At 44.3% G+C, this 15,384-nt stretch overlaps 1 protein-coding gene across 1 annotated transcript in view; it reads right to left on the bottom strand.

The window, feature by feature from the left end:
• Positions 1 to 4,348: 4,348 nt before the first annotated feature.
• Positions 4,349 to 15,384, bottom strand: part of ALK (ALK receptor tyrosine kinase) — a 312,192-nt gene continuing 301,156 nt past the window's right edge. The window contains exons 24-29 of the mRNA XM_071548064.1: positions 10,725 to 10,822; positions 9,659 to 9,751; positions 7,557 to 7,658; positions 7,029 to 7,163; positions 6,379 to 6,469; positions 4,349 to 5,062 (exon numbers count right to left, since the gene is read on the bottom strand). Of these exons, the coding sequence (XP_071404165.1) occupies positions 4,364 to 5,062; positions 6,379 to 6,469; positions 7,029 to 7,163; positions 7,557 to 7,658; positions 9,659 to 9,751; positions 10,725 to 10,822 (1,218 nt within the window). The 3' untranslated portion in view covers positions 4,349 to 4,363. The remainder of the gene's footprint in view (positions 5,063 to 6,378; positions 6,470 to 7,028; positions 7,164 to 7,556; positions 7,659 to 9,658; positions 9,752 to 10,724; positions 10,823 to 15,384) is intronic.

Below are 15,384 nucleotides of genomic sequence, written 5' to 3'. Positions count from 1 at the left end.
GAAGCTTGTTTACTAAAAACGCCGGATGCAGACAATTCGGACATTTTGCTGTGATGGGTTTAACTTTGGGACAAACAAACTGCGATGTCTTTGCTGCTGTGGAAGGCTGTTTTATGCTATTCCTACATCAAGGTTCTCATCCCCCAGAAGACAGGCGCAGTAACAGGAGCAGACATGTAAAGTTACACCTGTCATAGCCTATTTCAGACCCTTTCTGTCGTGCAGCGACAGGTGACTGTACCCAGTGGTGCTGCAGCTGCTCTTGCAGTGCCTGTGCAGGGGGAAGCCACAGGTACAACACCACTGTCCAAGGCTGACTCAGCCTCGTGCTTCCAGCCGGTGGTACCTGCACCTCCCCTCGCTCCACCAAAGCCCCTCTCCCACCACTGCTCCTTCGCTGCGCCTCAAGGAAGCAGAACCACCCAAACTTCTTCCATGGCTTCATTTCCAGACACATGATGGAGAAACAAGGTTCAGTAGCAAAAAAGAGAAGATGACAGGACAACTGGAAAGGTAGAGAAACAGGCATCCCAACCTAGTTTGTCGCCAGCAGCTTACAGAATCAGAAACCTACTTCTGTAGGAAACAGGTAACATCCACCTGGAAATAAGCCATTTTCTGAATATAAGAGTAGCACAGGGTTTTTCCCAGTCATGCTTTACATCTTGTAGATCATCCTGCTGCTTCCCGCTTTTCCACTGTAGAATGAGGAATATATAAACAGAACATCAGTATTGCCAACGAAAAAGATTAACAATCTTAAAAACAAGTTCCTTAAAAAATACACCATGTTAATAAACTGTAATTTAAAAAATAAGTCTCAGGCAAAAATGGGTAAGAGGGTTACAATAACTTGAGTTTGTTTTTCTGCAGCACTGTAAGCCTAACATGGAAGAGTTTGATAAAGGAATTTGGGATTTACACATCCAGAGTGCTTTGGTCTGGTGAGCCCATGGTGACTTAAGCCCTTTCTGTTCCCTGCAGCTCTGAGTTCTGAACAGGTGGATCTTTCTAGACACAGAAATTAAAAGTTTCTGGTTCATGACTGGACAAAATGTTCAGGGCAAACTGGCATGGCAACTGAAGCTCTCGCATGGTTAAATGTTACATGTTAAATGTTCTGTCAGCCCTTCAGCTAATTGGAAATCATACAGTAATTGATAGTGCTTGAGTGTGAACTATTACTTTAGTGACAGAGAAAAAGGGGATCATTAAGGAAAGTGGTCTTCAGAACATCCCAGTGATGCAAATAAAATCTTGCATTGTCTCTGAAATCCTGGCAATGCCGTGGCAACAGAACAGATGCTTAAAGCTAAGCAATGAGGTGGCAGAATGACCAGGAAACTCTTTGATGCAGCCTGCACACAAGCAGCAGAGCACCCTTCAGTCCAGGCCATTAATTTGCTCTCAAAGAAAGAGGACAGGCAAATGCTTCAGCCCTTGTTTCTGAGTGACAAGACTTGATTAGCATCAATATTTGCAGAACAGTTTTTGCAGCCTGGGGTACTATGCTTGGACAGCACACAGGGGTAAAAAACTATAAATGCTTGCTGTGGAAGAGCTCAGAGATGTTGTGTTTTAATGTTCAAAATAAGCCCAAACTGGATTTATGAATTTGAAGAGTTAAGAGAGGAGGATTAAAAAAAACACAAACAAACCCCCAAACAAAACAAAAAAAACCCCCAACCCCCAAAAAAACCCAACAAACCCAAGAAATCCCAACAATAAAGCATTTTACACAGGAGACACTGGAAAGAAGCTAACTTAAAACCAACTGCCAGTGCTGAACAGTATTTATCTCAATGCACGATACTCAACAGAGTGGAGAATTTCAGTAGTAATTCACCATTTCCCCTGACCAGAATTATCTCCTGACATATTCCAAAGATAAGAAGCAGGAATGTGTTTAGCTCCTTCATTTTTTGCAACTCCCATTCTGTAAGAGTATTTCAGTTGAAATTCTGTTATAAAATAACTGCACAGCACAAGCTCGAGCAGTAACCACGCTCTCACCCTAGTGGGAGAGCCTGCCTTTCACCTCTACAGACGTATAATCATCTCTTGCTGCTTGTGCTTTTAAAGCTTCTTTAGAAATGCCACCTTTAACATGTAACCTGGCAGCTTATCTGCATTTGTGCAGCATCAGAGCTGCTGCCTCAGATCCAAGAATTAATAATTTCAGCTAGTCAAAGATCATTAACTTAGCAACTTTTTGTTCTTGTGTATTCTTTAAAAACACTCATCAGTATACAGGTCAGCTTCTGCCCTCAGTAACATTGTAAGGCAGCAAAAACTCAGATTGTACTCCTATGCAAAGAAAAGCTAAAGAAACAATAAGGAGCTTCAGCTCTTTGGAAAATGAAAAAGTTGGAATATTTAAATAAAAATTGCTATTATATGTGAATAATATACTAGTGTAAGAATTTTTTCTAGCAGTGCTTGCCTCCTGAATTAATCAGCTTTCCTGAGACTGTAGAAACTACTGTATTTTGTTTAGTGAGCTGGAGAGAGACACTGGTGTGGCACTAACACAGTCCTAAGCTACACAGAATCCCTCCCCAGTGGCTATTTCATGGCAAGAGCTGTGAGTACAATAACCTTGGAGATGACAAATACCCTCTTAGTTCAACCTGAAGAAGCCCATAAGAGTAACTCGTGTCATCCCCACCAGACCCACGCAGCAGTGGTGCGATGGATCCCTAGGAGATGAACATGAAATTCAGAACTGCCCCTGACTCAAGCTTTCCAACACGAGAGCCCAGACTGTTAACCAACCACCACCCATGCCTTTGGCATTTGTCTTAAAAAAGGATTTAGTTTTGTGCACCAGAGATATCAGAAAGACAGATTAGGAGAACACACTGTCTCCTTCCCCTCCATGTGTTTTCTACAAAGGGGGTGACCAAAACCAAGCCCTCCCATTTCAATTGCACATCTCAAAGTTTAGGAATGCATATACACGGATTCTGGTTTGTTCCCTTAAGAACACAGGAAGCTTACCTCAACATTGGGATCCAGGGCCAGATTCAGATTCACTTTACTGAAATGAAGAGTCTTGGACTGAAGAACACCTTCACACTCTGCTGATGCTCCAGTACATCCATTTCTATGGAAATAAGCACCCCTTTTCTGGATAGCGTTCATGCTAAAACAGCTCCTTGCAACCCTAAGATGAAGTTACTAATGCACATCTTTACACATGAATTATCTCCTACATCTATGTTTTGACAATACACTTAACTGGAATATTTTTCATGCACAAGGTGTACAAAGTGAGTCAATGGAGTGTTTGTCCTTAAAACACTATCATACATGTATTTTGTTAAAGGGACAAGGGTTCTAAACCCTTCAAATACAGACAGTATCTGGCGTCTGGACTGTGGCACGATGTAGTCTTCTGCCTTTATAGTGTTATTCGTACAGGGTATGTCAAAGGCTATGGTAAACCTCTGAGGTATGCAGGTGGCTGTCCGTTTTCAGGGCGTGGTGAAAGTCTCTGTCATGACCATAGTCCTTTAAAGCTTCGTCTTGACATGCACAAGTTCCTGATAAGGGCACTCCTACTTTTGTAGGATAGAGGGAATTTTAAAGGGCTTTACTCAGTTTTAGTGCTTCAGAATAGGGAAACAAAATCAAAACAAAAAACCTCAGCCAAACAATGCCCCTCCCACTCCCCCAACCCCCCCCAAATGCCTCATAGCACCTACAACCATCTTCTGCTTTCTCTCCTCTCTCTTTCAAGTGAAGCAGTGTGACCATTGTCTTTCTATTGCCCTGCCAGCCCCCCCATAACCGCTGTGCATTCAAGGACTTTAGAAGACTGGACTGTAGCAGGAACACAACTTGAGAATGTGCCAACGTGTCACCATTCAGTGCTGTTGTATCCTTTTTGGTTTGGATAGAGGATGCTCTTCCCAAACCCACTACAACATCTACCAGCTGCAGGAGATCTCCAGGTCTTCCACAGCAATGACAAGTTTGGCATGGAAAACCTCAGACATGAAACACTCATGGCAGTGACCTGCAGCTTTGACATGTAAGCAGAGAACGCACAACTGAGAAAAGCTCACAGGAAGGGCATGACGACAACCATGCGAATGAGTTGATGCAACAGCAGCTGGGCCTCGCAGTTAACATCTGCATCCTCCCTCCCCCTTGTTTCTTTCACTCTACTGGGGCTCTGGTGGTTTGAAGCCTCTTGGGTTGGTTGAAATTACAACGTCGAGGGTGGCACTTTTGGAGCAAGTTTGCACAAAATAGAAGGTGATGCTGTCACATCCCTTGCTCATAGTGTGTTGGGTAACAGGATATCTTTTCAAGGCTCGAGGGCCACAAGGGGAAAAGTCAAGAGGGCCAAGGGCTCTCAGGGCCCCTGCTGGGTTATGTGGCTTTTGTTTCTAAGGATGGGGTCCTCGTAACTGCTAGCGCAAGGTGGCGTGGAGGCTTCTAAGGGTAAGCCCTGCTGTTGGTATCCATAGTTGACATTGCCACAGGGGAAGTGGCGGAGCCTAAAGAGAGGCACTTCTTTAACACTCGCAGTTAGGGAAGATGGCTCTAATAGCAAGGAGGAGCCTGGCAGCCTGCCAGTCATAATGTTGGGCCCCACAGTACAGTTGCCTTCCTGTCCCAAATTCTCCCTCTCGGGCCTCTCCTTCTCCAGCAGAGAACTGTTTTTGCTGGCCTGCTTCTCTGCAAACCAGGAACCATAGGTTGGATTCCAGAGGTTGGTGGGCTTGTTTCTTGAACCTCGACTTTTGTGCAGCTCAGAAGGGGGATTGGACTGGGCATAGGCCATGTTGACATGTCCTCCTGCTGAGGCTGACTGCATCTTCCCTGGCGCTGGCTGTTCCAAGGCTCCCACTTTCCCTAGAGATTTTCCAGCAGTGATGGCTGCTGACTGGGGTGGTGGAGATGGCAGGCTTTGCTTGTCATCCTTTCTATCTTGGTGTGTGGAGACCAATAGAGGAGGAATTCCTTCTGGATTGTCAGGGCCAACCTTCTCCTCCTCCTCAGCTGATGGGCCATATTCTATGGGCAAAGCAGTGTTGATGACATCTGGATCCTGCCAGAAAGAACAGGAATTTCTCAAAGTCTGTAGCTATCATACATTGAATAAAAACCTGACACATTTGACAGCTGTCATGCTATGACCACAGCACATCATTCCCACTACCCAGAGCCCATATTCCATGGGGATGCAGACAGAATGCAGTTAACTGTGAGATGCAATGAGATAGCCTTAAAATCAAACTCTCTAAAAAAACAACCCTAAAACTCACCACAGAACAGCAGAGGAACAAAACCAATGAAAAACATTTTTTATGTCCAGCCAAATAAATTTCCTGTGGGAATGTTGTTTTGGAATCCAGATCATCTCAAAGTTCATAACATTCTCAGATAATATTGAGTAAGTTTCAGCCATGAAAGTATTGCCTCCACACAACACGGGAGGAATGGAAATGCAGAGAGAAGACAATACTGGCAGATCCCTTGAAGCTCCAATCCATAGGGACTGTGGTTCTGATCTATTTATGCAGTTTTGAAAATTAAACTGATAGAAAATGCAGTCATCTGGACAACCTTTAATTATTGCTAGATGCTGTGGCAAGCTACAGATAGCAGGTAAAAAATGTCTCCCAATCCCAGGATCCAAATACACATGAAAAACAGATCAAGCTTCCCAAACAGCGAGGCAAGGCAAACTGACTGAGGCAAATAACAGGCCATACAAGGAACCTGTGCTGATACAGGCAGCAAAATATTTCCTAAACTACTCTACTTTTCATAAGCTAAACTGGTGGTAAAACTAAGTAAACCAGATTTTGGCCTGGAAAGCCAGCCACATCCTTCCACCCCTTGCCTAACCTTAGAGTCCCCACTCCTTGAGCCTGGCTGTTTCCACCTGCCTTCTCCAGTGCTGTCAGATTCAGAAAACTGCCAACAGCTGCTGAAACCACCTGCAAAGAGTGCTCTGAGCTGGGACTGTTCCTGCTCAATGCTGACTAGGCCTTAAGGGTAAACACTGGGATGGAGTGGCTGGGATGAGGCATGTGAAATGCATGCAGGTGCTGGCCTGTGTTAGCTCTTCTGCTTGTAATATGTGCCTTTATTATAAGAAGAGCTACAGGTGTGCTACTCATAAAGCTGTGTAAGCTTGTGTAAGCCTATGTCTTTCAGCAGTGAAAAACAAGATGGATCGAGCACCCAATGAGGTGAATATCCCAGTCACTTGTCCCAGGCTGACACCATCAGTGTCCCTGCACTGCTGACTGCGGTACTGCAGGACCACCTTCTTGTCTTGTGTTCTGGCTTGTCTATACCCCTCCTCAAGAAAAACCCTCTCCACCCATCTGACTCGAGATGTATGAACACCCATACCTGAGTGCAGTACTCAATCCTCTCCAGGATTATGGCAAAGTTTGGCCGGTCTTCAGGCTGGTGCTGCCAACACTGGGTCATAATGCGGTAACTGAAAGGGCAGAACAGAAGATGCCCATGAATGGCAGATCCTGTGGCACATAACACCTTGTCATGGCAGCTTAGAAATCATAAGCATGCATCACCACTCTGACTTCTAACAAGAGTTTTCTGCCTTCCCCTGAGTCAGACAACTGATGTACTGGTAGTCACTAAAATGTGACCACCATTGGGGTAAAATCTACAGACCATCTAAGAAATAACTCAGCCCCCCAGAATCCCTTGGACAATTCACTAAAGGTATGCAGGGCTACAGGTAAAGGAGCCTAGTTTTCCCTTCCTGTGAACAATCTCATACCTTGAAGTTTCACAGCTAAGACAGCACCATGTTTGACAAAAAAAGCAGTGGCAAATAATTCCCAAAAGAGCCTTGAATTATTCTCCAAAACAGACAGAAAAATTAAATATTAGAGAAATCACTGGCACTCAAGTTCAATAAAGCAGATGAGCCACAATAAGACCAATCTTCAAAGTCATTAACTTTTAACTAGAGAAAAGCATTTGAAGCAGAAACTTATTTGTATGAATATATTAAAGTTAACATCTCATACACAGGGCCAGGGCAGTTTTTAGGTGGATCCATCCTTCCTCCATTGGTGACAAACTCCAGAACCTCCTGGTTGCTCTTGCTAGGGTAGGGCATGTATCCCAAAGAGAATATCTCCCACAGCAATACGCCAAAGGACCTGAATACAGAAGTAAAGGAAAATAAAGTGAAGGATACAGGAATGACCAACACCAGCAGGCAATGCCCTTAGGTTCAACACCCTCAGCATTGCTCTATCAGCCTTTGCTCAGGCAGCTGCAGAATTCAGACATAAATAAGTGGTACAGTTGTAACAGTGAATTTTGAAACATTTAATAAATAGTAGTAGTTGACTATTAAGTGAGTAAAGTCTATGATATAGGTAGGTAAATATGGTTACTTTGCCGTTCAAGACAACTGGATCTGACAGACCCAGCTCGTCTTTTTATTACATGAGAAACGAACCCAAACATCTGTTTTTTACAAAATATTCACACTTTACCAAGGGGGTTACAACACAGACAGAGTGGACAGAGAAGGAAAGGAAACACACCATGTGTCTGTTTTTGATGTAAATATCCCTTCCATGAAAGCCTCAGGGGGCATCCATTTGACAGGCAGCATTGCACACCCACCCTTCCGATAGTAGCTGGCTCTGCAAAGAACAAATAGAACAAAAGAGTCAGCCAAGAATTCAGAAAATGGATTTTTATAATTAAAAATATTAAAATTATGAGCCAGATGAGAGAATAATTTAGGCAGAACAGCATGGAGAGAAAATGCTGAATAGACCTGCTCCTAACAAAAAATAGTGGAAATGGGCAATCCATGGAAGGACTGTTTTTTATACCTCACTTCAAGCCTGATCTGGTGGACCAGTTATCCTCATCTATGTCCTTATTCCTAGTGAGCCACCCTGACGCTTGGTCCTGTCAGATCTCAGAAGCTAAGCAGGGTCAGCCCCGGTAAGTACTTGGATGGGAGACTTCCTGGGAATACTGGGTGCTGTAGGTTCTAGTCCTGAGGACTCCACTGTCACTGTCCAAGCTCGCTCGGCTGTGGCAGATGGACCTTAGGAGTTAAAGGGTGGGGCCAGTTCTGCCCACGCTGTGCCTCACCTAAAAAATCCACTGCGCAGGCTCAAAGGACACACCCATGTGGGGAGAGCCCTTCCCAAATCTTGCTTCACCAAGCCTGGCCATGATGATGGCTCACACAGTTAACTGCTGCTGTCAGAGCCACAGTTCTACCCCTTTCAACCACAGCAAGATGTCCACTTCATCTCACACGCAGTCACCATGAGCATCCCCACCAAAAATAAACAAAACCTATCTAATATGTACCCAGTCTAAAGAACTGCAAGTAAAATCCCAAAGCCTTTGTAAGAAAAACAAGCTTGATGAAGAGGATGCTTGGCCATTAGAGCTGGGGCAGTAGTACAAAAACCACCTTCTGTGCTCCTGAGACAGGATTACATCAGTCCTTTAGTGTCAATGTCATTTAAAATAAAACCTACAAGCCCCAAATCTTATGCTGGCAGCTGCAGGAGGATGCTCATGCAAGCTGGTATTACTGACCATACCTATACAGCCTGAGCATCCAAAGGATATTCCTGGACAAAGAAACAAGTGCAGACTTAAAAGGCACCTTTGAAAACTCAGCATCAAAATGTTCAACTCGGCAGTTGGTTCTGCTGAGTGTGTAAGGGAGACAGATGCTACTTTGTCCCAGCAGAGCCCCCATCTGACAGTGGGGCAGTGTGGGCCCTCTTTGTGAAGGGAAAGAGAGGAGGGAAAAAACCTAAGCAGCTCTGATACTCTCGTGTTTTTGAAAGTAGCACTCTGTTTGCATCACCTCAGGCTGTGATACTGTCAGATCTCAAGCTAAGCAGAGTCAGGCTTGGCTTGGTAATTGCACAGGAGAATCCCCAAGCAGGAAAAAAAGAAGGCAAGGTACTGGAATAAACAGTGAGGGTGACTGAGCACAAGGCACTCCTTCTTCCGAGTCAGGGGCAAATCAATCCCTCAGCACAGCAGGATATGGCGCTGTACTTCAAGAGGTGCTATATGGAAGATGAGATATCAAACTACAGCCCTGACTGCTTATGGTCATTAAAGATTTTCTGGCACTTCTTGCAAGAGCAAAGTAGTTAACCCTGTGTCTTGGCTGAATTCCAGTTTGGGTGATTACATTTTCCTGACCTTCCTCTGCACCTTCCTTCTTTATCTGCAGTAAATTGAGAAGATTTACTGATGACACCAAACCAAAGGTGCAGGGGTAGCACCAAGGAGAGAGATTAAACTCAGAATGATTTGGAACCACAAAACAAAAGGGCCATTTGGCATGGAGAAAGCAAAGAAAAGAAACTGAGGACAGAGTATAAGAGGGAGGAAAAACACCTGCCATGGCCATTGTACTTCATTGCCCAGGAAAAACTGTCAGGAGTGGGAAAAGTCGGCAGAGCACAGTTAAACTACAAATAAAAGCAAACACCAGAAAGGCAATAGTTGGGATTCATCAGGGTGGGATCTCTCCACTCTTGTCTTGCTAGGGTTATGCAGAGCAGCACAGGAGTCTGCCCTCCTGCACAAACACTGCTCCTCCCTTGTTTAAGTGAACTTCCACTTCCAGATACCCTGGGCTTAGCTCTGCTACCTGTATATATCTCGGGCCATTCCAAAGTCTCCAATCTTGGCCACTCTCCCAGGCCCTCGACAGGTAAGGAGGCAGTTCCTGGCAGCAATATCCCTACAGGAAAAGAGAAGAGAAGCAACAGAAGGAGAAAAGCCACTTAATCATTTGACAATTTTGCAAGTCAAAAAGAAAACATAGAACAGTACCTACTTTCTGAGCTTCAGAGAGCCCAAAGCAGCCAGAAATGTCAGTGTTTATGGATAACTGGAATGTCCCAAATTCCAGTCTACTCCCAGAGCAGGAACAGTTCTGTTCTTTAACATTTCCTTTTTAAACTTCACATAACACCTTCCAGTTGAAAGAATGGGCCTCCCATGAACTTCCCTTCAGCTCAGATCCACTGATCTGTTCCTAGCATGCCTGTTCAAATGTTGTCAAATGGTTGTTGCTCTGCCAGAGATAGGCAGAACAATAATGTGCAGGTGTTGCTCTGAACGTTGAAGCTATTTGGCCTGTGTATGCAGGTAAAGCTTCAAACTTCACCTCTACTGGGCTGAAGTAAACCTTGAGATCTGAATAGCACAGTAGCACAACTTACGGGTGACTCTTCTAGAACCATGAACTACCACCTCTCAACTCATCTCTACCCAACAAGCAGAATTTTAGATGTTTGCCAAACACCCTGTTCAGAAGGAGGTAAAAATAGTCAAAAGCTGTTGAACTTCTGGCTGTACTTGTACAGCTGTCCTCTGGGACAGAGAAGAAAAAGCTTCTAGAATGAGCAGAGAGGCACTAAACAAAATTCACAACAGGGAAAGCTTTAAAACTTTTGTCCCTAGATTGTGTCCATTTGCAGAGTAACCAAACAGACTGCACAAGTGCAGGCACTGTAACAGAGCTCAGGATCTTTGGTAAATATACAAACTTCTGCCAACCTGATTTATAGCAGCTTTTCTGTTGATGCTTCTATTATTTTGTCTAAAGGTATCCAGCCACTAGAGTGCAGCAGGACATAAACATACGGAGCAGGGCATCAGGAGTCTGTATTGGCCTATATGCAAGTCCTGCCCACACTGTGTTCACCTACCTGTGAATGAAGTGGTTCTCCTCCAGGTATTGACACCCACAAGCAATGTCACGGGCCACATGGAGCAAGTCCAGCATGGAAAGGGAGGAGGGCTGATTCTACCAAAAGACAAGGGACAAACATGGGTTAAAAGCGAGAACATGTTGCTATTCGTCACTGATACAACACTGGGAATTCTCCAACCAGTGACTTATCTCTGATGTTAATACACAAAGGGATTACAAAAATGCACAGCAAGCAGAGAGTTCATTTCCATGAACTATTGAAAGGATATGAAGACACAATGTCATACAGATCCCAGAGACAGAATCAGAACAGCTGGATCTCACTCTCCAACTCTATTGGGATGCTGCTGTAAGAATTTACCCCAGTTCTCATGGGATATTTTCTGAATTTTCAGCACGATTTTTGAGATCTGTAGCCTGAACCATTCGTCAACAAGTTTCTTTGTATTATTGCTAGCTCCTCTCTAAAGTCACCTTGAACAATGAGAATGACATTTTGTATAATGGCATGAGTCACATTTGCTCTTTCCCTCCTCCACATCTGTGTAGGTTTTATCTTGCCCCTTAGAGCACTGACACAGGTTTGTGTAGCCAACGGCTATGGAAGACTAAAGCTGCCAACTCCTTGTTCCTGCCCCTCTGATGAAGTCCACAGCCCTTGCCAGCAGGAGCCAGATGCTTTAGTGAAAAGAGCAGGATTTGCACTGGCTTGTGCTTGTCAGCCTCTGAAGCCAAACCATCAGCTGCTGCACTGAGGTGTGAATCAGTGATCCCTGCAGCCAGTCCTGTGGGGAGGAGGAAATCAGCTGCTGCCAGCAGAGTGGTGACAAACAGCTGGGTGGCAGTGACTGCTTATTCCACAGCAGCCATTTGCTAGCTAAGTGTTTATTTGCCTTAGTTATTGGACCAAACAAGCTTATCCCACTCTTTAGCTTACTCTTATGACATCAACCATTCTGCCCTCAAAAGGTACACCTGCCCATGGGGCTGTCCCAGAAATCTACAAACCAGCACAGCTTCTCCAGTGACAGAGACTGTTTCTGCTGTGATGAAACTTTTCTCCAAACTGATGCAATGCCGTGCTGGCCATCCCACCTGATCTAAACCACTGCTAGTTGGGACTGGAAATAAGTCCAGGCTCTGCAGCAGCCAGTAGTCAAGCAGTGGCCATAGGCTGGTAAAACTAAAAAAAAAAAAATTTTGTGTCTTCTGAAGAGATTAGGAAAAAACTGGCCTAATTACCTGACTAATGAAATAATTGAAAAATGCTGTGTCTCTGTGTGAACAAAGCCTGTTTTGTTCAATGCAGGGCCATAAAGTCGTTTGTGACCTCATACCACCTGCCTATATTTTATTATTTACAAAGTATAGTTCATTGCATAAATATACTTAACTGATTCTTTAGGACAGTGGACACTGCATGTCCTTAAACCTTCTTTTTTTAGAGAGTAATTATTTCCTGAAAACCTAAAGTGTCTCTCTCCCCATTTTGTTGGGAAGGAGGAAAAATCTGTTTTACCTCTGTGAGTTGAAGTGACTCACCAGCTACACAAGATGGCTACAGTAAGAAAGGATGCATATACTTTCTTTTTTCCTTTCAGGGCATAACCAAAGGGAATTTCATATCTCAGTCTACCCATTCCCTTGTCTTCTGAGCAAGGGTCAGAAACCTGAAGTGAAAACTGTGCAAAAAGCACAATTCTTCACCTGCAATCGATTCCAGACCTGAGCTATACTGCAAGGCAGTCAGTACACTGAAGCTGATTTGAACAGCATAGCTTTTTTCTTTTTTTCCCTTTTCTTTCCCCTCCTTGGATGAATTCCTTCCACCTTTTATTTGGCTAAATACAATCCTAAAACAGATGTGACTGTCCAGCCAAGGACAATTTAGCCATGTAATTTGTTTGAAAAATGGAGGTTTGGGATTCATTTTGCAAGGGGGGCAGCCTTGAGACACACCAAAGGATTCGCTTTACAGTTTTTGCTCCCCAGATGAATGGACAATGCCAGCTGCAATGCACCGCTGCTCAGAGCAGTGGGCATGCTGGAAACACTAGTGTTACACCTCCCCAGGTGAGGCTGAATCTTGCTAAAGGTGAATGAAATTCTGTATATTGTGCAGTGTAATCACTGCTCTGTGCAACAGGCTGCATAGCACAAAGGAGTGGAATAATTTATCTATATACAATTTATCTCCCAGAGCTGTTCTTGATTGCTGTGCTGTGTGTGAGAAAGATCAGCACTGAACTTCCCAGAATGGACAATACTGCAGTGCTCATAATGAGTGAAGGCTGTGATTCCAAGTATCTCTGAATCTACCAGTCTGTCTCTCCACAGATGATGGGGAAGGGGGTAATCCTGTAATAGATGTGAAACTTCATTAGAAATGGAACACAGAAACCCTTCAGGGTTGCAAACCCTAGACCTGTGGGGAAGTATGAATCTGTAGCTTATGGAGTGGACCTAGATGGCATAAATCCACATATTCTACAAGAGACACCGGCATTGTATCAGTGTTGTTGGATGAACATATGATAATTCTTACTTAGAGTCCAGAAAAATCCTTACATATTGGCTGAACACTGCCTTCGTTATTTAAAAGAAGAACTCAGACCAACAACCTGCAACAGTGCTGTCAGCTTATTAGTCTCTCGTTAAGCTGGATTCCATGTTCTGATACCTCCTGCAGTTGCTCGAGCTTCCCATTTCATGTCCCTCACAATGCCTTAAGTTCCCCCTTCCCTTGATTCACCTTCTCCATCACCATTCCCTCTGCTCCCTTTCCTGCTTTCCAGTGGCTGAGTGCTTGGCAGCATGCTGCATGTGTCAAGCTCCAAGTCACACAGGTTGTTGCTGGCCAGTGGCAAGCCAAACAAGGCAACTGGTGGTCTCTCTAGCACGATGCTTTCTTCTTCCTGAAGCCTTGAAATTAATGCCAAGTTAATGCCTTTCACACCTCTATTAAGTTTGTCCAAAACTGGCAAAGAAATTTGAAGTCATGGCAGAGAAGCGGAAAGAGCAACTGGGGGAGGAAGGTAGAGAATGAACATGTAAATGTCTCTTTAGTAATTAGGCTGAAAGCCGAAATAGGTGGGAAAGACAAGGTAGTAAAATAAATCAGCTGGAAAATACAAAACTGGAAGAAAATAAGGGGAAAGGCAATAATTCATATAGTGCTTACTGCAGAGTAAGCAGTGGACCCCACGCTATTGAGTCAGTCAGCCAGGTTCAATTAATTCCTTTTGGACACAAAGCTCATCAAAGCCTGTTTACTCTGCCCTGTTCCTTGTCTTTCCTTTCCTTTAATGGGCCTGAAAAGCTGGACATCCAGTCTGCTATGCCTGCCTCCTGCCCGTCTTCTTGGAATGAGCAATAGGAGGAACAAAGAAGCTCAGGGTTCATTAAGAGCACAGCAAAGATACATCCACCAGTACTGAGCCACAGGCCTTATGTACAGAGACTCTGTCACACCTCAAGTATATGCAGAGGGGAAATCCACTTCCACAGTTGGATCCCATATTTCACAGCCCACAAAACCCTACACACATCTCATCTCTCATCAGTCAGTTTCCTCGCCTCCTAGTTTCTGAGCCAGCAGTAAAATGTGCAACCAGGGGCTGATTTCTCAACACTCACAGGTGCCATTGGCCCCTCAAAAGCTGCCCCAGCAGCCAGAGTATGAATTACCCTGTCATTCTTGCCAGTTCCACCTTGCAACTGCCCTTCTGCATTTGAAACAGCTTCCTGAAGCGTGTCAGAAATGTGACTGAGCAGAAAATAGAGGCATCAATCCCAGGTCTGCTTCCACTCCTGGGAGCAACTTAAATGGAGAAATAAGGGAGAATTTTTAAGGTGCTGGGAACAGCCCCTGTGTGTAGTAGTTGTTATGGTCACTCAAAACCAATCTCAAACAAGTCAGGAAAGACAACGAAAGGAGAGGAATGGAAGGAGCAACTGTGAAGGCAGAAAGAGAAATACTAAGGAAGAAATGGAGTGAACCACCTGTCTCTTCTGACACTGGCTTTCATGGGGTTCCACAGAGCTACTGCTAACAGGAACAGAAGCCCTGGCAAGGAAGAACTCATGACTGGGGTAGGGCTAGCCAGAGATCAGAAGGCTCCCATGATTGTATCCTGTAAAGATTAAGCACTTTTCATTCACAGAAGCAGATGGCTTATAAAATTTCCTGCTGTGCAGGACTAGTGTTCTTTGTGCTTCCTCACAAGATCTTTATTCTTACTGAGCTGGCTTCTCTAATTTAATGAGCCAAACACCACCGTGTTTCACCTGCCCCTTTACACATCTAGCATAGCCTGGCCTGGCAGCTTTGAACAGAGCACCTACCAGGCAGCATATCTTGCCCATGACATTTTCTTCTGCACTGGGTGACAGCAGAGCCCACATGGCAAAACATGAATTTCCCCATTCACCTACCCCCAAGTTCAGCCCACTTGTATGAGCATCTCTAGGTGCTTCAAAAAACCAACCTGTATTTATAAAGGCATTCCTTTTGGGGTGTTTAGCCTTCTTATCTAGGCAGGAACCATTTAATTGCAACGTATTTGAGACTGCAGTGCTTTGGAGTCTCACAGACCATTTTATATGGATAAAAACCAGACCACATAGAAAAAAATCTGAAGTTGATCTGTTTACAG

Source organism: Pithys albifrons, chromosome 2 (genome assembly GCF_047495875.1).
Source record: "Pithys albifrons albifrons isolate INPA30051 chromosome 2, PitAlb_v1, whole genome shotgun sequence".
NCBI lineage: Eukaryota > Metazoa > Chordata > Aves > Passeriformes > Thamnophilidae > Pithys > Pithys albifrons.
The sequence above is the reverse complement of the archived record's forward strand: the minus strand, read 5'-3'. Positions and strand labels throughout refer to the sequence as shown.